Genomic DNA, 18,386 nt, shown 5'->3' with positions numbered 1-18,386 from the left:
AATACATTGGTCCCTGTATATGATAAAAAAAGCAAAATAACAAAAACAAAAAAACAAAAAAAATCCTTATGCATGAAAGCTAAAGCTTTGATGGTATTGCTCCAATCAAGGTCTTCATCGGGTGACCAAATTATCTTTGATTGCCTTGAAATTTCTTTCAAATCATAAATATATGTTTTTCTTCAATCTGAACGGTTGAAATTTGATTTGAAGATTACAAGATTTATTGAAGAGAGTAAAACTGTGGGTCATGATGCAGGACAACGCTTCTCTAAATTCAATGGTGATCAATGTATTAATCGGACTATGCCAAAAATTTGGATCGGTCTGAAATTTTTTATTAAAACTCTAGCCTTGATAATGCTCAATGTGAACGGTTATGATTGAGCCTCAAGTCCATCAATTATCAAAATAAAATCACAAATCAAGCATGAAATTCATTGATGATTGTCATAACAACATATTCAAATTCTAGCTCAAGATAAAATAGTCAAAAGAGCTCCAATACTGTTTAAATTTTTTCTATATAATTGAGAAGTTCTGATTTTCAATGTGAACGGTGACGATTAAATTCTAAGTTCATACGACTATCATAAGAAATTTGGCAAGTTAGAGACAGAATCTGCCTAAATTTCTGACCAGCCACCTCATAATCAATTCGAGAATCACCACATTAAATCATATTAAATTTTGGTGAAAATTTTTATAGTCATTTGTAAAGTCCTTATCTCTAATATGAACGGTGGAGATTGGAATTTGAGCTCATTTGATTATCATAAAAAATTGAGTTCAAAAACCATGTTTGTATATTTCCCAGTTCACCCATGGTGCTATCGAGTGGATGAATGGCTTATAAAATCATCAAAAAATTTGGCTGAAAATGTTTACAAATACAAGGCCCTCATTAAAAACTAAGGATTCAGTACTTTCTCACTCAATCTCACTAAAATTCTTCGTGAGAAAAGTACGAAGGGGGCATTTGTTTATGTAAAAAATTGCATGACCTGATTCAAATCAAATAAAAATTTTAAAAAAAATTACACACAGTCAAATCATAATCGAATTGGGACAACATATGGTTAAAATAAATAAATTTCATTATATTTAGATATATTCAAGATAAGTCCAGAAGACATTTTTGTGGTAATCTAAATATTTAAATCACAAGAACAGCCGAGCACATAGATCTCGAGGCGATCTAAAATATTTAAATCACAAGATCGGTAGAAAGCACGGATCTCGAGGCGATCCGAAACATTCAAATCGCAAGATTATCCAGGAGCACAAATCTCGAGGACGATCCGAAACATTTAAATCGTAAAATTACCCCTTGAGAGCGTATCTCAGAGGCAAAAAAATACAAATTACAAAAAGTGCCTTTTGAGAACATATCTCGAGGCATAAATGCAAAAATACAATATATATATATATATATCCTTGAGGGCATATCTCGAGGTAAAATAAAAATTACAAAAAAAATAAAAAAAAATTACAAAAATTTCCCTTGAGAACATATCTCGAGCCATAAATGTAAAATTTACAAGATTGCCCCTGAGAACATATCTCGAAGCAAAGTGTAAATTACAAAATTGGCCCTGAGAATTTATCTCGAAGGCATAAAGGCAAATTACAAGATTGCCCTTAAGAACACATATCTCGAGGCAATATCAAATCTTAGGATAGCCAAATACACATTGCAAGACGATCTCAAGTTTCATGTAGCCTGAGAGCAGATCTCGAGGCAATAGGAGAAATGCAAATCCTGAAGTATTTGAGTACGCATCCCGAGGTAGATTCAGTTAATAAAAAATAATAATAAATAAATAAATAATGAATATATAATGAAAAAAATAATAAATAATAAAAAATAATAAAATAATAATAAAATAATATAATAAAATAATAAAATAAAATAATAATAAATAAAATGCGAATAATAAAATAATAAAATAACTTAAAAGAAAAAAAATTATTAAAAAAAATTGGCCAGCTTGTGCAGATTTAAAAAAAAAACAAAAAAAATTGATAAAAACACGTTGCATGCGTCAGCCCACTATAAAAAAAAACCACATGCAAGTTTACATGTGTGTTTAAAAATAAATAAATAAATAAATAAATAAAATAAATCAAATAAATAAAAATAATAATGAAAAAGGAGGCCCACCATAAAAGAAAAGCATACGTGTTAAAAAAAGCAAATTGATGAGGCGATATGCATGAAAATTCACAAGAGATCATGCGAGAAAAAAGCATGCATATACATGAGATGAAAGTAAAAAGAAAAAAATAAAAATAATAATAATAATAAATGAGAAAAACATGCATGGGAATAAAAAAAAAACATATCAAAAAAAATTATGTAAAGCATGTAGCCTTGAGACATAAATAATTAATTAATTAAAGAAAAAAATAAAAATCAGGGCCCACCACCAATGGATAATGAATATGGTCCGGGCTTAAAAAAAATATGAATATATATATAATAATAAATATGAAATAAAAATAAAAAAATAAAATCATCACGTGACTCATGCATGACAAAAGGTGCACATGGAGCTTTAAAAAAATTGCATGGATGCATGCAGGCTCCACACATTTAGAAGCCCATGATCTAGAAACATCCATCCTATGGACTTATGATATGCATGCATACACATGCAAGTGGGATCCACCATTTAAATGATGAGTATGGGGTTAAAAAAAGTATATAATAATAGAAAACATACTATTGTCCCCACCATTTAAATGATGAAATTTGGCTAATGTGTGCAGTAGTTTCTTTTAGAATTAAAAAAATTATTAATTATATGATAATGAAAAAATGAAATAATCGACTCACCTTTTGCACATAAGGTAAAACTTAGAGTTTCACCATGCACGTTGAATGAAAGACATGTAACATATCATGGCGCTAAGGTGTTGGAAGGAACCCAAGAGCACCCTCTGTATTATCTAAGGTACGTCGAGATAAAAGAAGAAGAGCAATGACAAGATTACTTGAAGCAATAATAAGAATGATCGAGGAAAGCGGCGATTTTTAGGAAATGAGACATAATTTATGAGAAGGATATTTCAAAATGACATACTGATGCGATGATAAAAGCATAGGCAATGGTTAATTTCAAAGGCAATAATGAGATATATATCCCAAAATGGCAACAAGGTGCAATGCGTGTGACGAGGCACTGAGCAGTGACAGGCTGAGGCAACGCAGTGATGACAAGGCACGAGCAGTGTAATAAAAAAAATGATATATAAATATATATATATAAGTGATGTAATAAATATGTTTATATAATAAAATAACAAATTTCATAATTCGCAAATTTTCTTGCTTTTATTTGTACTTTTTGCCCTTAATCGGAGGTTCCTAAGATTTCTAATCTAGGGTAATTAATAATAGAGGCTTGCCTCTATTAGGAATGAAAGAACCCACAAAACAAAATATGATATTTGTGATTCGATATATTGTCTGGTGTCTTCACGGTGCCAGACACGTATTTTTGATCCCACAGTTGGGTCCGACGAGGATGTCGGCTTCAACAAGTGGGGGTGGTTTGTAAGGGTCGGTGCCCTTACATGCGGTCTCCATCCAAGATGATGCTTATATAATGAAGGATGGCACTCTGCCTTGGTCGCGGGAGGGCGACAGGGCGAGCCGGTATGGCCTGATCAAGTGGTGCCGAGTCAGGCAGATGCTGTAGCGGCGCAGACATGCTGGACGGCGGCAGCGCATGGGACGGCGTGGCCGGAGTGTTATCGACCGAGGGTGGGCACATTGGCCCGCGAACCTTGTTCTTGAGACCATTGATGCATCGCGCATGACGGTGAGCGCGAGCACTGGACAGAGAAGGGCGGCGTGGGTCGCTGCGTGGCGGATGTGAGTTCACCGAGTGGATACTCGGCCAGTTCTGAGAAGCCTTGCTAGGGCATTACCGATGGATACTGGATGGATGCTCTGCCGTGATCGGATGGGCGCACTTTGGGGATGACCGGAGAGGGCTGGCTAGATGTACAGTGCCATCGGTTGACACTGTAGAGTGATCCGGGTGCACACAAGTGAACAATGTTGTGTTTCTTGGCACTGTAGCACTATAGCACTGTGCTTGTCTTGATGTGACAGGTGACTTATTCTAAGCCTCTCATTGAGATCCGGTTGATCTCAGCCTCTTGTTGGTTTTCCCTATAAATATGGCTCTCATTCCCTTAGAAAGGGAGAGGTTGATGAACTCTTGGTTAGGTCTTGGCCTTGGTTGTATTCCTTCTCATTCACTAGAGAGTTTTCGGATTTCTCTCTTATACTTGGCTTCTCATGATGTCTTTGTGTGTGCTTGCATGTTTACTAGCCTTGTTTGATTGATAGGGCATGGTTGCTTGCTAGTTCTTGGACTGTTTTTGGTTCCAGGTCTTGGAGGCTGGCTCGGCACCTTGGTGGTGTGACGAGCGCCGCGCAGTGATCGTTGGGGCGATCGGGAAGGCCGTGACAATAACCATTACTGGATCAAATGACCCCTGAAAGTCAAAAAAAAAACACACAAACGCATAATAGCTAGAAAAAAATTAAAAGATAAAACACACCAATATGCATATTAGGAAAAAGATGGTTTATATATTTTTGATTCCGCATGTGAGAAAAGATGAAGGAAAGCTAGCATATAATAATTTTATTAATCGCATAAAATTATATTAAAAAGAGTTGTGATTTTACAGATCCATATAAATTACAGTGAAATGAGATGTGGTCTTGCAAAAACCAAAATTTATTTATTTTTTATTATTTTTTATGGTACTAATCCTGATATAATCCCAATACAAAAATTACTCTGATAGATATCTAAAAAAACTAGATTATTATAAGGTTATGTGTATCAGTTTTACTGTGATTTCAATGGAATCAAATTAAATCAGTGGGATGACAACTCTATTGAAAAAGAAACATATACTTTGATTCTAACATGATGAAAGGAAAGCAAACATAAAACAAGGACAACCATACTGAAAAGCAACAAATACTTGGACCAATCAATGCAAGCACAAACCCATTTGATTAAGACACAACCACCAGCCCCACTAGACCAAATAAAAGACAAAATAGACTCCAATAATTCAAGCGTCCACCCATGCAAAAAGCCTAATCAATCAAATAGGAACACTACGGAGCACCACCATCTCCACTGTGAGTCCAGGACCAAACCCATAAAGAACTCCAAACTCAAGCCCATCTCCGGTAGTCCCCTTCTTCTCCGCCACTGACCGGTGTCTCATCTCATTCAAAATAAACAAAACAGTGGCACTGGACATGTTGCCATACTCTCTCAGCACATGTCTGGAATCATCAAGCTTGTTCGGCCCCAACCTAAGCTCTTCCGCCACTCTATCCAGCACTCCCGGCCCTCCTGGATGAGCCAACCAGAACAATTCATTCCAGTCAGAGATCCCCAAAGGCTCAAAAGCTTCCACCAAGCTTGGTTCTAAGTTCTTTGCTATGATATCCGGTAATTGTGCAGTCGAATGGATTGTCAAGCCAACTTCTCTAAAACGTCCTTGGACTGCATGTTCGCTGTCGGGGAGTATAACCTGCGTCGCTGATACTATTTCATACAAAGGCTTTTCTACCGGGATGACCGGATCAGCTCCGATAACCAATGCGGCTGCACCATCACCGAAAATAGCTTGCGCGCAGCTGTTGAAGAAGTCGGTCACGTCAGGACCACGGAAAAAATCAACATTAAGCTCTGCACATACAACAAGAACTCGGGCGTTCTTGTTGTTCTCGGCGATGTCTTTGGCAACACGGAGAGCAGTGCCGCCGGCATAGCAGCCGAGGTGGTAGAACATGAGACGTTTTATGTTGGTTTTGAGATTGAGGAGCTTGAGTAGTCTGTAGTCAGCTCCGGGCATGTCGGAGCCGGACATAGTACAGAAGATCATGTGTGTGATTTCATCTCTTGGTTGACCCCATTCACTTAGTGCTTTCTCGGCAGCATCTCTGGCGAGGTTTGGCACTGCGGAGATTATAATCTCCTGCCGTGCGTCCATTGATGGTGCCTTGTACTCACACATGTTTGGGTTTTCTTTTAGTATTTCTTCAGTTAGATGGACATGCCTCTTCCTCACTGTTGTTTTTGCCGCTGAAATTATACGTAGTAAATTCAAACTTTAATATCTAAGTATATATATATATATATGTTTACGTAATATTATTAATTATCATGCATTAATTTAGAATTAAGAGGTAATTAAGATGAACTTACAAACACGTTTGAACTTCTCTTTGAGAGCTAGATCATCTTCATTTTTGGTCATGCGGAAGTAGTAGTCAGTGAAGGTGCTTTGGTCGACCACGTTGGATGGATTGGCGGTGGCGAGGGCAAGGATGGCAGCTTGACCGAGAGGCTTCTCCGGCCTTTGAGTTGCTTGAATTCCTACCATTTTTTAATCTTTGTTTGTGTTTTCCGGTGAGGTAATGAAGAAGAGCTAGTACTGCTAAAGGTGCAGGAGTCTTTGGTGCAAAAATCATGGAGATAACCCATATGTATTTATACTGTTTTTTGTGGTCATGTGATCCATCATGCTTGCTTATTTTATTTGAGTTGACCCCAAAGTTGGTATTCCAGGCTTAATAGAATGAATAGTATGATTGGTGTTGTAACTCCCAAGAACTTAGATTTGCCATTGGTATTCGCTATTGCTTCATGACACCAGCTTAATTTTGAAAAAATAATTATTTTTTTATAAAATTTTTATAAAATAACTAAATTTTTTGTTATGTAAGATTTAGTTAATTATAACCGATAAAAAGAGAACAAAGAGAATATTATTAAAGGAATAGAGCCAGAAAGGATGAAGGGTGGCATGAATTTTTTTGTTTTGGTTGTTTTTCATTTTAATTATATATCTTACATATGAATGTATATAATATAAAAAATAATATTTTTTTAAAAATATATGTAAAAATTTATTATTTGATTTTTTTTAATTTTACGAATTTGATAAATTTAAAAATATTATAGATTTAGAAAAATATTTTTTTAAAATTTTGTTTTTTAACTTTATGATTTTTAATAAATTGGTTATATAGTATTCAGTAATTTGATTTTCTATAAATTAATATCTATATTAATATTATAATATTTATAAAAATTTATTATTAATTTTCTTCATTCACTTTTTACTTGTCATTAAAAAAATTAGTTCTCTCTAAAATTTGTTTTACCTCCATGAAAAAAATTTTCTCGCTTCACCCCAATATATATATATATATATATTGTCTGCTAGATATATATCTTCCTTGTTACTAAAATAAAAAAAAATGACTTTATATCCGAATGAAAATAAATGCTTTATATTAATCGGAAGTTGTGTCCGTTCAGGGAAAACTAAAAAGGAGGACTAACATGAAAAATAAAGATTAAAGGGAAATGAAGGTCTGTTTAGGAGAATGATCAGACGTTATGATGCATGGGCCATGCTTGTCACAGGATCCAGAAATAGCTTCTTTAAACAACGTGACGCACGTAAGATGCTAATTTATCAGAGAAAATAAAGTTGGTGAGTGAGAACCAGGAGGTTGGCCAAGTGAATTAAAAATAGTGTTATCTAAATTAATATTATATTCTAAATATTGGCCGGTAGTTGGAATGTGAATCATTCATTTCATTTGAACATTCCGACCTGCAAGTCCTCGGTAGCCGGTTGACTTCTTTAACGACTTCATTAAGTCACTTGCAATTTATTTTTTAAAAAATTATATTTAAAATAAAATTACAGATTTACCCTTACTCAATATTTTCTCTGCTTTTTCACCCATGAGCTTTCTTCATGCACACGTAAGATCCGCCAAGTTCGCCCATAGTTTAGTAAGACTTGTTCAGTTTCACAGGAGTTCACAGGAACGAGTGAGCTTATCTTATTTTTGGGGAGCTATATGCAAACATATTTGATACTTGGACCAGTTCTATCTCACAGAAATTTGTTAGAGTTTGATGAATTTGTTTCAACCTCAATGATCGAACGATCTAGCCCCAATCATAGAGGACCTTTTTTTTAATAAAGCCACTGCCTTTAGCAAGTTTCCTGGAGCTGGAAGATGAAAAACAAAAATATAGAGTATAATGATAAATTCTTAAAATAAGAGATAAGTAAATATGTTGTTTAAAAATAAGGGTTTATTGGGTTAGGAAAGTGCTATGGGGACCCAAAGGTCTTTTTAATTAGCACTCGTCTATTTATTTTGAACCCACCTACCAACGTGCGAGTTGATGCAAAAAAAGGCAATTGATCAAGTTTCTCTTTTTTACGAATAAAGGCAAAGTATTAGAAAGGGCCATTACTTTTGAAAAACACGGTTTGAACTTTTTGTATAATACAATATTTATATTATTAGTTTTTATAATACATCTTCGCTGTGATCTTCAGACTTTCCCGAGAAATCATCCATTTTATTTTATTCATGGAGATCGCTCTCTGTAATAAATATTTTACAAATATTAAACATTTGGCATTCTAAATATTTTACGTTAAAATAAAATGGATAACTTACTAATTTATTTAAACACAAAAAAATAATAAATACAAACAAAATTAAAAAATAAATACAACGGTCTGCTAGGAGTGGAAATTAGTAACAAAAACAAACCAGTAATCCTAGGCGTAGTAATGATCTCCTCCCAAGAGATAGAATTAAAACTCTAAAGAGTTGTTTGGTTGTCTATAAGTGAAATCTCATGTAAATGAAATTACAGTATAAGTAAATATATTATATTTCAACTTAGATCACTGTTGTTTAATTTGGTTTGTCGCAACTGAAAATGTTGTATTTACTTTTTATTTGATTAGTTTGATACAAACAATTAATTTAATAATTTATTTATTAAAATTAAAAATATTTGATATTTCCTTAATTTTATTACTTGAAAAAATTTATAATTAAAGTTTAAAAACACTTACCCTATTAATTATTTTTATAATATATTAAATTATAAAAATATCTTATGATAAAATTATTTCACTATATAAATATTAAATTATAAAAATATAATATTTATTTAATTAATTTAATTAATTTTTAAATATAATATAATATCTTCAATTAAACTTTTTTTGTCATAAAAATAGTTAATTATATGAATATTACTTTATAAAAGTATTTAACATTTTTAAATTTTATCACATAAAAATATTTTTATAATTAAATTTTAAAAATTTTATTTTATTAAATATTTTATAATTATATATGAGATGAATATGATCCACTCACAATGCTGCATTTCAACTTACAATAAATTGATGTAAGTTGAAACATTGCAAAATTATCTTAAATTATAAAATATTTTACATGTAAAACTCATTTTACAACAAATCATGCAACATTTTACATATAAAACCAGTTAAATTACAGCTATTTAGTGATAACCAAACAACGACTGTATAAATTTAGCTAATCGCACGTTAGGTGCGGATCGGCTCAGGCATCTGGGTTGAGTATTGTTAAGGTAGGAAAATTATGGAACTAGATGCTTCTCCCCACTATCGTAGAAAAAACAACTTACTTTTTGTAACCCAAAAAAGACATTAACATGAAACTGATATTCAAAATAACCGAAAGAAAAGAGGGTGATTTAAAATTAAAAATGCAACAATTCTCAGATGACGAACTAGATAATGGTTCTAACTAAAAGATCTCAGAAAACTTGACACCCCAAAATCAACTTTCTTAGTGTTCTAAACCTAGATAGATCTGGTAAAGAAACACTGAATTATTGTTATAATCCAAATATCTAGCTAAATATCTTCTTTCTAAACTTAGATTTATTTATGCTTATATATTATTAGTAAGAGTCAGTGACACTGTTCAATTTATGATAAAAAACATAAATTTTTCACGAGGAGCTAATATATGCATATTATATATATATATATATATATATATAATTAAGAGAGTTGCATGTCTTTTTCACATGAATTGCGCATTCCACGGAATACCAACAGATCGTCAAGAATTGCTAATTAATTAAGTGAAACTAATAAGTTTATAGCTACTTCTGGCCAAAAAAGCAGGTTGAAGTAGTTTTTGGCGTGCTAGCAATCATGCAGCACATGTTCCATGCACCTCAATGAACTCTTCAAATTCAAGACTGGCAAAAATAATATTGGGAAAATTTCAGACAACTTATTTTATATGGAAATTTTAAATTTTTAATCTATTTGCGGTTTATCCATTTTTTTAAAAAAAAAAATTTAAGAAAATTTTAATCCTTAATTTTTTTCCTCTCTTCTGTCTTTGACTAATTAATTAAGTATGCATTAGTGGGATATATAATTATAACTGAGAAGGATGACTTTGAAAGTCCATGGCAAAATCATGAATAAATTTGATTTTATTTGGACTTTAAATTAATGGCATGGTTTTTGAAATTTTGAAGAACTGGCAGGTTGTTTGCATTTACTGAGTTTTGTTAGGTGGCCTTGGAGAAACTCAAATATCAACTCTAATGCAAGTTTTGGCAGATATTCATTTTAATTGATCTTCATAATTTATAATAGAAGTATAACTAATTGAAATGTTTGATAAAAGCTTAATTAATCACATTTGTTAGGATATATTAAATGGAACACAAATTAGAATTAATTACTACAACTCATAATCCTTTTCCATACATTCTTCTAATAAAGACAAAAATGTCCATTTCTCATGTGGTGTCCTGAATTTGAAGAAGACAGAGAATTAGACTTTGTTTATATATAGGTGTGCATAAGCAAACACACGTTTGTCTAAAAGAATTATCTGTTTAGAAATATCTTATAGATTTATATAAAATTGATTACAAGTTGATCTAATCAATTAACAAGTATGACGCATGGACGCCATACAGGGTTGGTGGTGTTCAGTGAGTCAATGGTGAATTCTTTATGAACCAAACTATTGATTGGTGAACAAGGCAAATAAATATTATACACACACATGAGATCACATGAAGCATATATGGATGCATTATATTTTTCTTGTTACACTTTTATAAAATTGTATGAGCAAGTAAAGATGCATTATATATATATATATATATATATTTTTTTTGAGATGTAAACATATTGCCATCATACAATTCAAGATGTGAACATATTGGCAATTTGCCATGAAGTATTAATTAAAACAGAAATCATGATTAATTTTGGCTAAACGATTTGAGGAGTTTTTATTGCATGTAAGTCATTTTTTTTTTCTGAGGTAAATGTGGATAAACCACAGATTTATTGAAAAAAAAAAAGAAACAGTACAGAAATAAGAGCTTCTCACCAGAAGTGAGGGGGTACAACAAACACAACAAAAAGTACATAAATTACATAAAAGCAAAATAAAAAGAGGGGAAAAGGAAGTCTAGAAAGGCGGAAGGCACCATCTGGCATCTCAGGCCTGTCTAAACAAAAGAAGGAGCAACTACTCCTGAGCTATATCATGAGCAGGATCACCAGCAGTATCAGGGTCTCTAGCGCTTAGGAAACTGAGGGAGCGCTTAATTTTCTGAGAAGCTTCATTGAGTGATTGTTGATGTCTATTAGCAGCTGTTGAAAACCAGGAGAGAAGCATATTAGCAATTTTAAAGAGAATATTAATGTGTGGTAAAGCATTTAATTGAAAAATACGAGTGTTTATTTCAATCCAGATATTCCAAAGGACAACACGGGAGACAAGATCCCAGAGGATTCGGTGCTGAGAGTCAATTGAGAGTAGCCATTTGGACCACAAAAACGGGATTGATTGTGGGAGAGAGTTTGAATCTAAAACTTAAAGAAATAATGTCCAAATTCGTTTAGTAAAATCACAGCCGAGAAAGAGATGCTGAAGATTTTCAGAGGCATTGTGGCAGAGGACACAAGTATCAGTGGAATTTTGAAAGTTGAAGCCTTTCTTGAAAAGATTTGTGAGAGTGAGAATTTTGTCCTCTCCAGCAAACCAGCAAAAAAGTGTGACTTTACTGGGAAAACGAATTTTCCAGAAATTTGAGTAAAGTAGACAGCGGAGCCCACCATCATTGAGAAATTTATAAAAAGATTTGACTGAAAAATTGCCACTTTTTTCAAGTGCCCAAATGAGGATGTCATCCTGATTAGGGGAGCACTTAGGAATAATATTAAGGAGAGTAGAAAGAGATTCAGCGTGGACAGACGGAAATAAGGAGGCATGGCAACGCCTTCGATGTACAAATGAAAACTCTCATTGATAACATTTGGTACATATATGTGGATCTAATATTTGCTAGATTTACTCTATTGCAGCTCATATATATATATATATATAATAATAATAATAATAATAAAGGCCATTCAAGATATCAAACCCCATGATTTATTTATTTATTTATATTTTTCGACAAACCCATGAAATAATCAGAATAATTAACTTATTAGATCAGCAATTCTTATGAAAGAATGTGTCGTCCTTTGATGGAAGGGAACATCCATTTGAAGGCTTGAAATATGGGGTTGATAATAAAAGAGAGGAGAAATAAGAAGATAGGTTCAGAGGAGAAAGAAAAACTATACAAAAAATTTCATTCGCTATTTCATTGATTAAACTCATGTACATAGAGTCCTTTTTATTGAGTTTCAGTGATAATTTACATGATTATCTAAAACTTTCTTTAAGCTTCCAGCTTAGCGGTTTAATTAAGTATGGCAGTAAGGATGAAGATTGAGTCATCAATTACAGCTGATTCTTTCTCATTTGAAGTTCAAAGAGACCAAATCTTCTCATTCAGTTGTGGATGCTTTGAAAATGCCACCTGTAATTCCAAAAGCCTAACACCCAAGCTTATGTAAAGGATTTAGAATTAATCCCACATTGATTAGACGTGAAATCCATTCTTCCCTATCAAGCCAGTTATTTCTTGTGTTCAATATTGATACATGCACCACTGATTGAAGCCTGATGCTCTTATTAGACCTCTCAGCACGCAACTAACTTGTAATGATTCCCCTTTAGTCCCACATCGGCTATGAAATGGAGTCCTTGTGTGCTTATAAGTGGTGGGGCAACCCCACCCTACTAGGCCGGTCTTTTGGGGTTGTGGGTCCTCCACTTGTGGGCATAACAATGGTGCTTTCGTTGAGAGTTGATATGGGGCACGACTCGTCAGGTTTGGTCGGCGCTGGCCACAGAGGGTTCTGACCAGGGAGAGTTCTGACCAGGCTGGCTGGCTGCGCGCTGGGGTCTGAGTGAAGTACTGTTGGTCAGGCGCCCAGATTAACCGGACTGACAAGGGCGTCAGTGTCTTTATCGGGGGGTAATGTAATGATTGCAAATGAATGAACTCCTTTAGTCTCACATCGGTTATGAGATGGAGTCCTTGTGTGCATATAAGTGGTGGGCATCCTTCACCACTAGACCGGTCTTTTGGTGACACGCTCTCCTCACCACTTGGGTGCTGAGAGGTCTTATTAGACCTCTCAGCACGCAACTAACTGGTCTGTTTGAGCAGCCTGCCAAGTCTGATTTCATTTGGAGACCTATGTTGTTATCCATGCATAGACTAGAGAACTCGACGCAAAGCCAGCTAGTTCCCCGTAAGCCTTAGCTCAAATCCCATACCGGCACACAAGCAAGTGGTGAGGAGAACAGACTCCAAAAAGATAACATGATAGGAAAAGATACCTACCACTTATATATACATATGGAATTCACATCTACTACCCAATGTGGGACAGCCTATTTACTTGTCCTTTAACCTTTCACATTTGACATTTCGGCTGGTTTATAGAATTAAAATTTAGTTTCTAACGGTCTTAATGAGTGGGTTCATCAAATTGTCTAGAAGCCCCTGGTTAGTTGGTGCTGGATCGATTCCAGCATTGATGAAAAGGCACTTGTATTATTTATGAGTAATGCTATATAGAACGAAAACATAACACGAAACCAGCCACACGAATGATGTGGCTGGTGACGTGTTTTTTTTTTTAAATAAAAAAAAATAAAAAGAGAAGAGAGGTCACGGGTTCTCTCTTCTCTAGGGCTAAATTGCAGCCCTAATTTAGTTCTCTCTTTCGTTGAGGTCTCGGCCGCCGCTTCCCTCCATCGCGATCGGCTGACTCTTTCCTCCACCGTGATCGTTCGCCTCTTCCTTCCATCGCGACTGGCTGCCTCTTCCCTCCCCCGAGACCGGGAGCCGCTCCTGGCATTCGCTTCCTCCCCGTGATCTCTCTTCTCTCTCGTTTGGCTTTCTCTCTCTCTCTCTCGCTTTGAGTGTGTGCTCCCGCCCCTCCCTGCTCCCCTGCCTCCCGCCCCCGCCTCCCGGCCCCCTGTCCTCGCCCGCCTCCCCGCCTCGCTGCCACTGCGCCTCGGCCCTCCTCCCCGCCTCCCGGCCGCCACCTCTTTCTTGTTTGGCTTTGAAGAGAATATAGGGCACATGTCAGTGGTACACAAGAAATAGAGAGCGGCGACCGGTCCGGTGGTGTATGAGAAGCTAGGGAACGAGATCGCTTCCCCTCTCTCGTGTGGCTGGTTATCTGAATTCTTGGGATAGAAGGCCCGGCTCGCCTTGAAATCAGGTATAGAGGCAATGATGATGCCCTAAATTTCTCTCCTGTCCTTGTTTCTCTACAATGATGGCATAGTAGCTTGGATGGCCTAGTAGGCAACCGCTACTGTTATTGTTGTAAAGAGAGGGGGAAGGATGGGAGAAAATCATGTATGTTGAATCTGAGCCTCTGTTTTGATTTTATTGCTTGATATATTATAACATTCAGCATGAAGCATTTTGTTGCATGGTCTATTTCTTTCTGTCGATGTGGCTGGTTTCGTGTGATGTTTTCGTTCTATATAGCATTACTCTTACTCTTTAGTAATGATGTTCTTGTGTCCATGATGATTTGCCCTATAAAAGAGTATATATATTGGGTGGCGTGGCAACTTTAGTTGCAGCCCTTGATACATGTTTATCCATGCGAAAGAATAGCGGGCAAGATCTGAGCCTTTGATATATTATAGAGCATAGTTCTTTTTAGAAACTCTAACTATTTTTCTTGCAACAATTTTTTTTTCTTATGTGATTTCTTTTAGTAATAGTTCTCTATGGGATGATGTATTGACGTATTGAGGAGAACAATTTTCAATGTGGAGGATTCTGCACATATGCGTCTAGGTATGTTGTTTATTTCTATGGATCAGCAAAGTCTTCTTTGCTCACCAGGTATCTTGTTCTATGTATTGAAGCTCCAATTCTTTTAGAATGAGACTGCACATGCTACTCGATGGTTTTTGACGTCAATATTGTTTCATAAGATAAATTTTACCCCTTGTTTGTTTCCATTTTTTACTCGCTCGCTAGTTTTTTTGAGGTGGCCATGGTGTATCAATATTTTTTTGTGATTTGAAGGAAAGATAAGCTCATTTCTTACTCAACAAATTTAGAATTTCATAAAATAACATGAGTTGCATGCTTGTTATGGGATTTTTCTATTCTTGTTAATAGAATTACACTACACTTTTCCTATTGATCTTTGTGTTGAGCTTTGTCCTATTCATAGGAAGCAATCGCTCTTCATTGGAGGATTACAATAAGCGATTGAGTAGCTAAAACAAGAGATTAATGATGCTACACATGGGGTGACAACATAAGGGGTAATATCGTTGCCCTTGCTCAAAGATATACTCGTCATTGAGCTCAATGAAGAATGTGGGGTACTCGTATGAATAATACTTAAATCCATTGTATTTTTAGTCCAACCTTTTTGTCTAGTACCAATATGCTTGACCTATATAATTGTTTTTTTACTTGGGTCATTAAGGTTGTCTTATATGCCATTTGGTTTCCCGTGTTTGTAGAGTTGCTTGTTTGACATGTTTGTCATTGCATTGTATAATTTTTTTCAAACACAAATTGGCATGGATACTGATTTTTGCTTTTTCAATAATCACCCTTTAAACTTCAGTCTTTTTAATCTTTTGAAGATGTTTCTTTTTAGGCTGAATATATACTGGACCCTACTGTAAGCGACTCGGTTTACTCGGGGTTACTCGCCTCAAATGATGCAACTGTTGGTTCTAATGATGAGTCCATCAAAAAAATACCACACCCTGCAGATAATGTTAGTATGCTGCAACTCATGGTTTAAATTCCTATTTGACTGAACTTGAAAGATGGAATGGTGTGGTTGATCATTAACAGAACTTGTCATTGATAACCTGAATTCAACACGAGTAAAATTGCATTTATAATTATTGTTAAGCAATAACAGATAATATCATCGACACATTTTACCATCCGATGCTCAATGGCCGCCTTCGGTCCCAGTTGGATGATGTCAGTAGCGATGAATGCCCATTTTGTGGTGACCGATGATAAGAGAGATTTCTCGCCGCTTTGTCCCTGCCGGAAGAGAGTGATCAACCGGCCTCATGGGAGATAAAACCCCAAGTGCAGGCTCGGAAAAATTTTTACCCATGATCATGTGATGATTGTGGCAAAGATTATGTTCCGGTCCTTTCTTGTGTGTGGTGTTCTACTCGTATTTAATAATTTAATTTTTTTGGTTATGTGCCTTATTACTCATACCCTACTGCTTTCTCATTGTAACATTATTCAGCTTGTAATTTTTTTGGTTGCCTTCCTTCGTTTATGGTTCAAATTTTGGGCCTTCTGAAACTACACTAGATATTTTTGTGATGAACTTTTTGACAAAGGAGTTGCCAAATGAAGTCCAAGAGTCTCATAGTTTGAGAAGGAAATTGTTTTATGATGCCAGTTATTCCTCTCTATTCTCATGCCGGTACAGGATGACGCAAATTAATCATTCACAATGTTGAGCAAGTTTTGCAAATTTTCGTATTCTGTTATGCCTTAGAGAATAATAAGCAACACACACACATTCAAATTTTCGTATTCTGTTTTGCAGATTTAAACATGGACACCTTCCCTTACTACAAAATCAAACAAAAAAATCAAACAACATTACAAAATTGTATTCTGTTGAGCAATAATAAACAACACACACACATTCAAATTTTCGTATTCTGTAGGGTAAAAAATAATAACATTACAAAATCAATCAACATGAACACTTTCCCTTACTACAAATTCAAACACAAAAATATCTCCCCATCAAACATAATCAACACAAACTTAGAAGATGAGCATAAACATAAATTTGTTTGTTTTTCCTCCACGAACATGAACACAAATACGAAATCAAAAATTAAATCTTAATAACAAACATAAGCAACACAAATTTAGAACATGAACATGAACACAATTTTTTTTGTTTCCCTCCACGAACATGAACACAAATGTGAACACAAAAATTAAACCTAGAGTTATATAAGCAACTTGCATCACCATACGATTCCCTGAAAAATTAAAATGGATAATACATGAGAAATTCACAACACCAATAATCGTAATCATTAAGTATTGAGAAAAAAAATAACAGCTTACCTCATAAATCATTGCACTGGCTTGTAAAACCTACAGAAGAACTATGATGCTTGTCCAGATTGATAGATATAGAATTTGAATTCACCTACGAACAAAGATTTTAGTTCAATTAAATCATCATTTGAAAATAAATGATTGAAATTCCTAATTTGGACATGAATGACAGTTACAAGAGAATTACCACGCTCTCTTGTGTGCAATGATCATCTTGCACAAATTTTTTAGCTGATTCATCTTCCTTTGTTTGTGCCTTCTGCCAATAATAACATGGGTGTCATACACTAAAAAAAAAGTTAATCGAAAACAAAAACTAAACAAGTAATGATTATGATACTAGTTAAAAATACCTTTTTCTTGTTTCTAATTATTATTTCTTCAACTTTTGACTTCTTCCTCTTTGATGGTGGACGACCCTTACTCCGCACCTTCAAAGGAGTGAGAAATTGTTGGTGTGGCACAATAGTCGCCTCCGACAACGTAGGTGTAAAATTTTCCTTACAAGTTGTGTTGTCCATCAACTTCTCAATTGCATCATCCACATATTTCATCAACAAGTTGAACTTGTCATTTGACTCCGCTCCAAGTTCTGCGGCTTTAGAAAAATGAGAGCACAACTTAGTGAACCGCAGTTTCTCCTCACTTGTTTGTGTGTCATCGTAACAGTTTTGTACATACGTATGCATGCGTTTGATGTCTTTCCTCCATCGTGGTAAAATATACCTAGAAGGAATGTCTTTCACATTCTGTTCAATAAGCACCTTGCAAATGTGCCTACAAATAATCCCCTTAAACTCAAACAACTGACACGAGCATTTAATATCAAATTCTTCCTCGTTAGTGTAGACATTGTATACCACTTGCTTTCTAAATGCATCTTCCTTCCCCTTGAGAATGTCGGACACCTGAAATGAGCAGACCGCCCCATTTGAACCAATTAAATTCAGATTGCAATATATC

General features: G+C 34.9%; 1 protein-coding gene across 1 annotated transcript; it reads right to left on the bottom strand.

The window, feature by feature from the left end:
* Positions 1-5,130: 5,130 nt before the first annotated feature.
* Positions 5,131-6,528, bottom strand: LOC120280417 (chalcone synthase J-like). The gene is made up of 2 exons (XM_039287264.1): positions 6,255-6,528; positions 5,131-6,131 (listed from the first exon to the last, which is right to left on the bottom strand). Exons 1-2 carry the CDS (start codon positions 6,430-6,432, stop codon positions 5,140-5,142), a joined length of 1,170 nt encoding a protein of 389 aa, XP_039143198.1. The 5' UTR covers positions 6,433-6,528; the 3' UTR covers positions 5,131-5,139.
* Positions 6,529-18,386: the final 11,858 nt, after the last annotated feature.

The sequence above is a fragment of the Dioscorea cayenensis genome, chromosome 17 (genome assembly GCF_009730915.1).
Source record: "Dioscorea cayenensis subsp. rotundata cultivar TDr96_F1 chromosome 17, TDr96_F1_v2_PseudoChromosome.rev07_lg8_w22 25.fasta, whole genome shotgun sequence".
NCBI classification, from domain to species: Eukaryota; Viridiplantae; Streptophyta; class Magnoliopsida; order Dioscoreales; family Dioscoreaceae; genus Dioscorea; species Dioscorea cayenensis.
The sequence above is the reverse complement of the archived record's forward strand: the minus strand, read 5'-3'. Positions and strand labels throughout refer to the sequence as shown.

What these genes read in the sequence shown, in the direction of transcription:
- LOC120280417 (XM_039287264.1), bottom strand. Translation starts at nt 6,432, where the DNA reads ATGGTAGGAATTCAAGCAACTCAAAGGCCGGAGAAGCCTCTCGGTCAA. An exon ending in AGAGAAGTTCAAACGTGTTT is followed by an intron (nt 6,132 to 6,254) that starts GTAAGTTCATCT and finishes GTATAATTTCAG; the next exon opens with CGGCAAAAACAACAGTGAGG.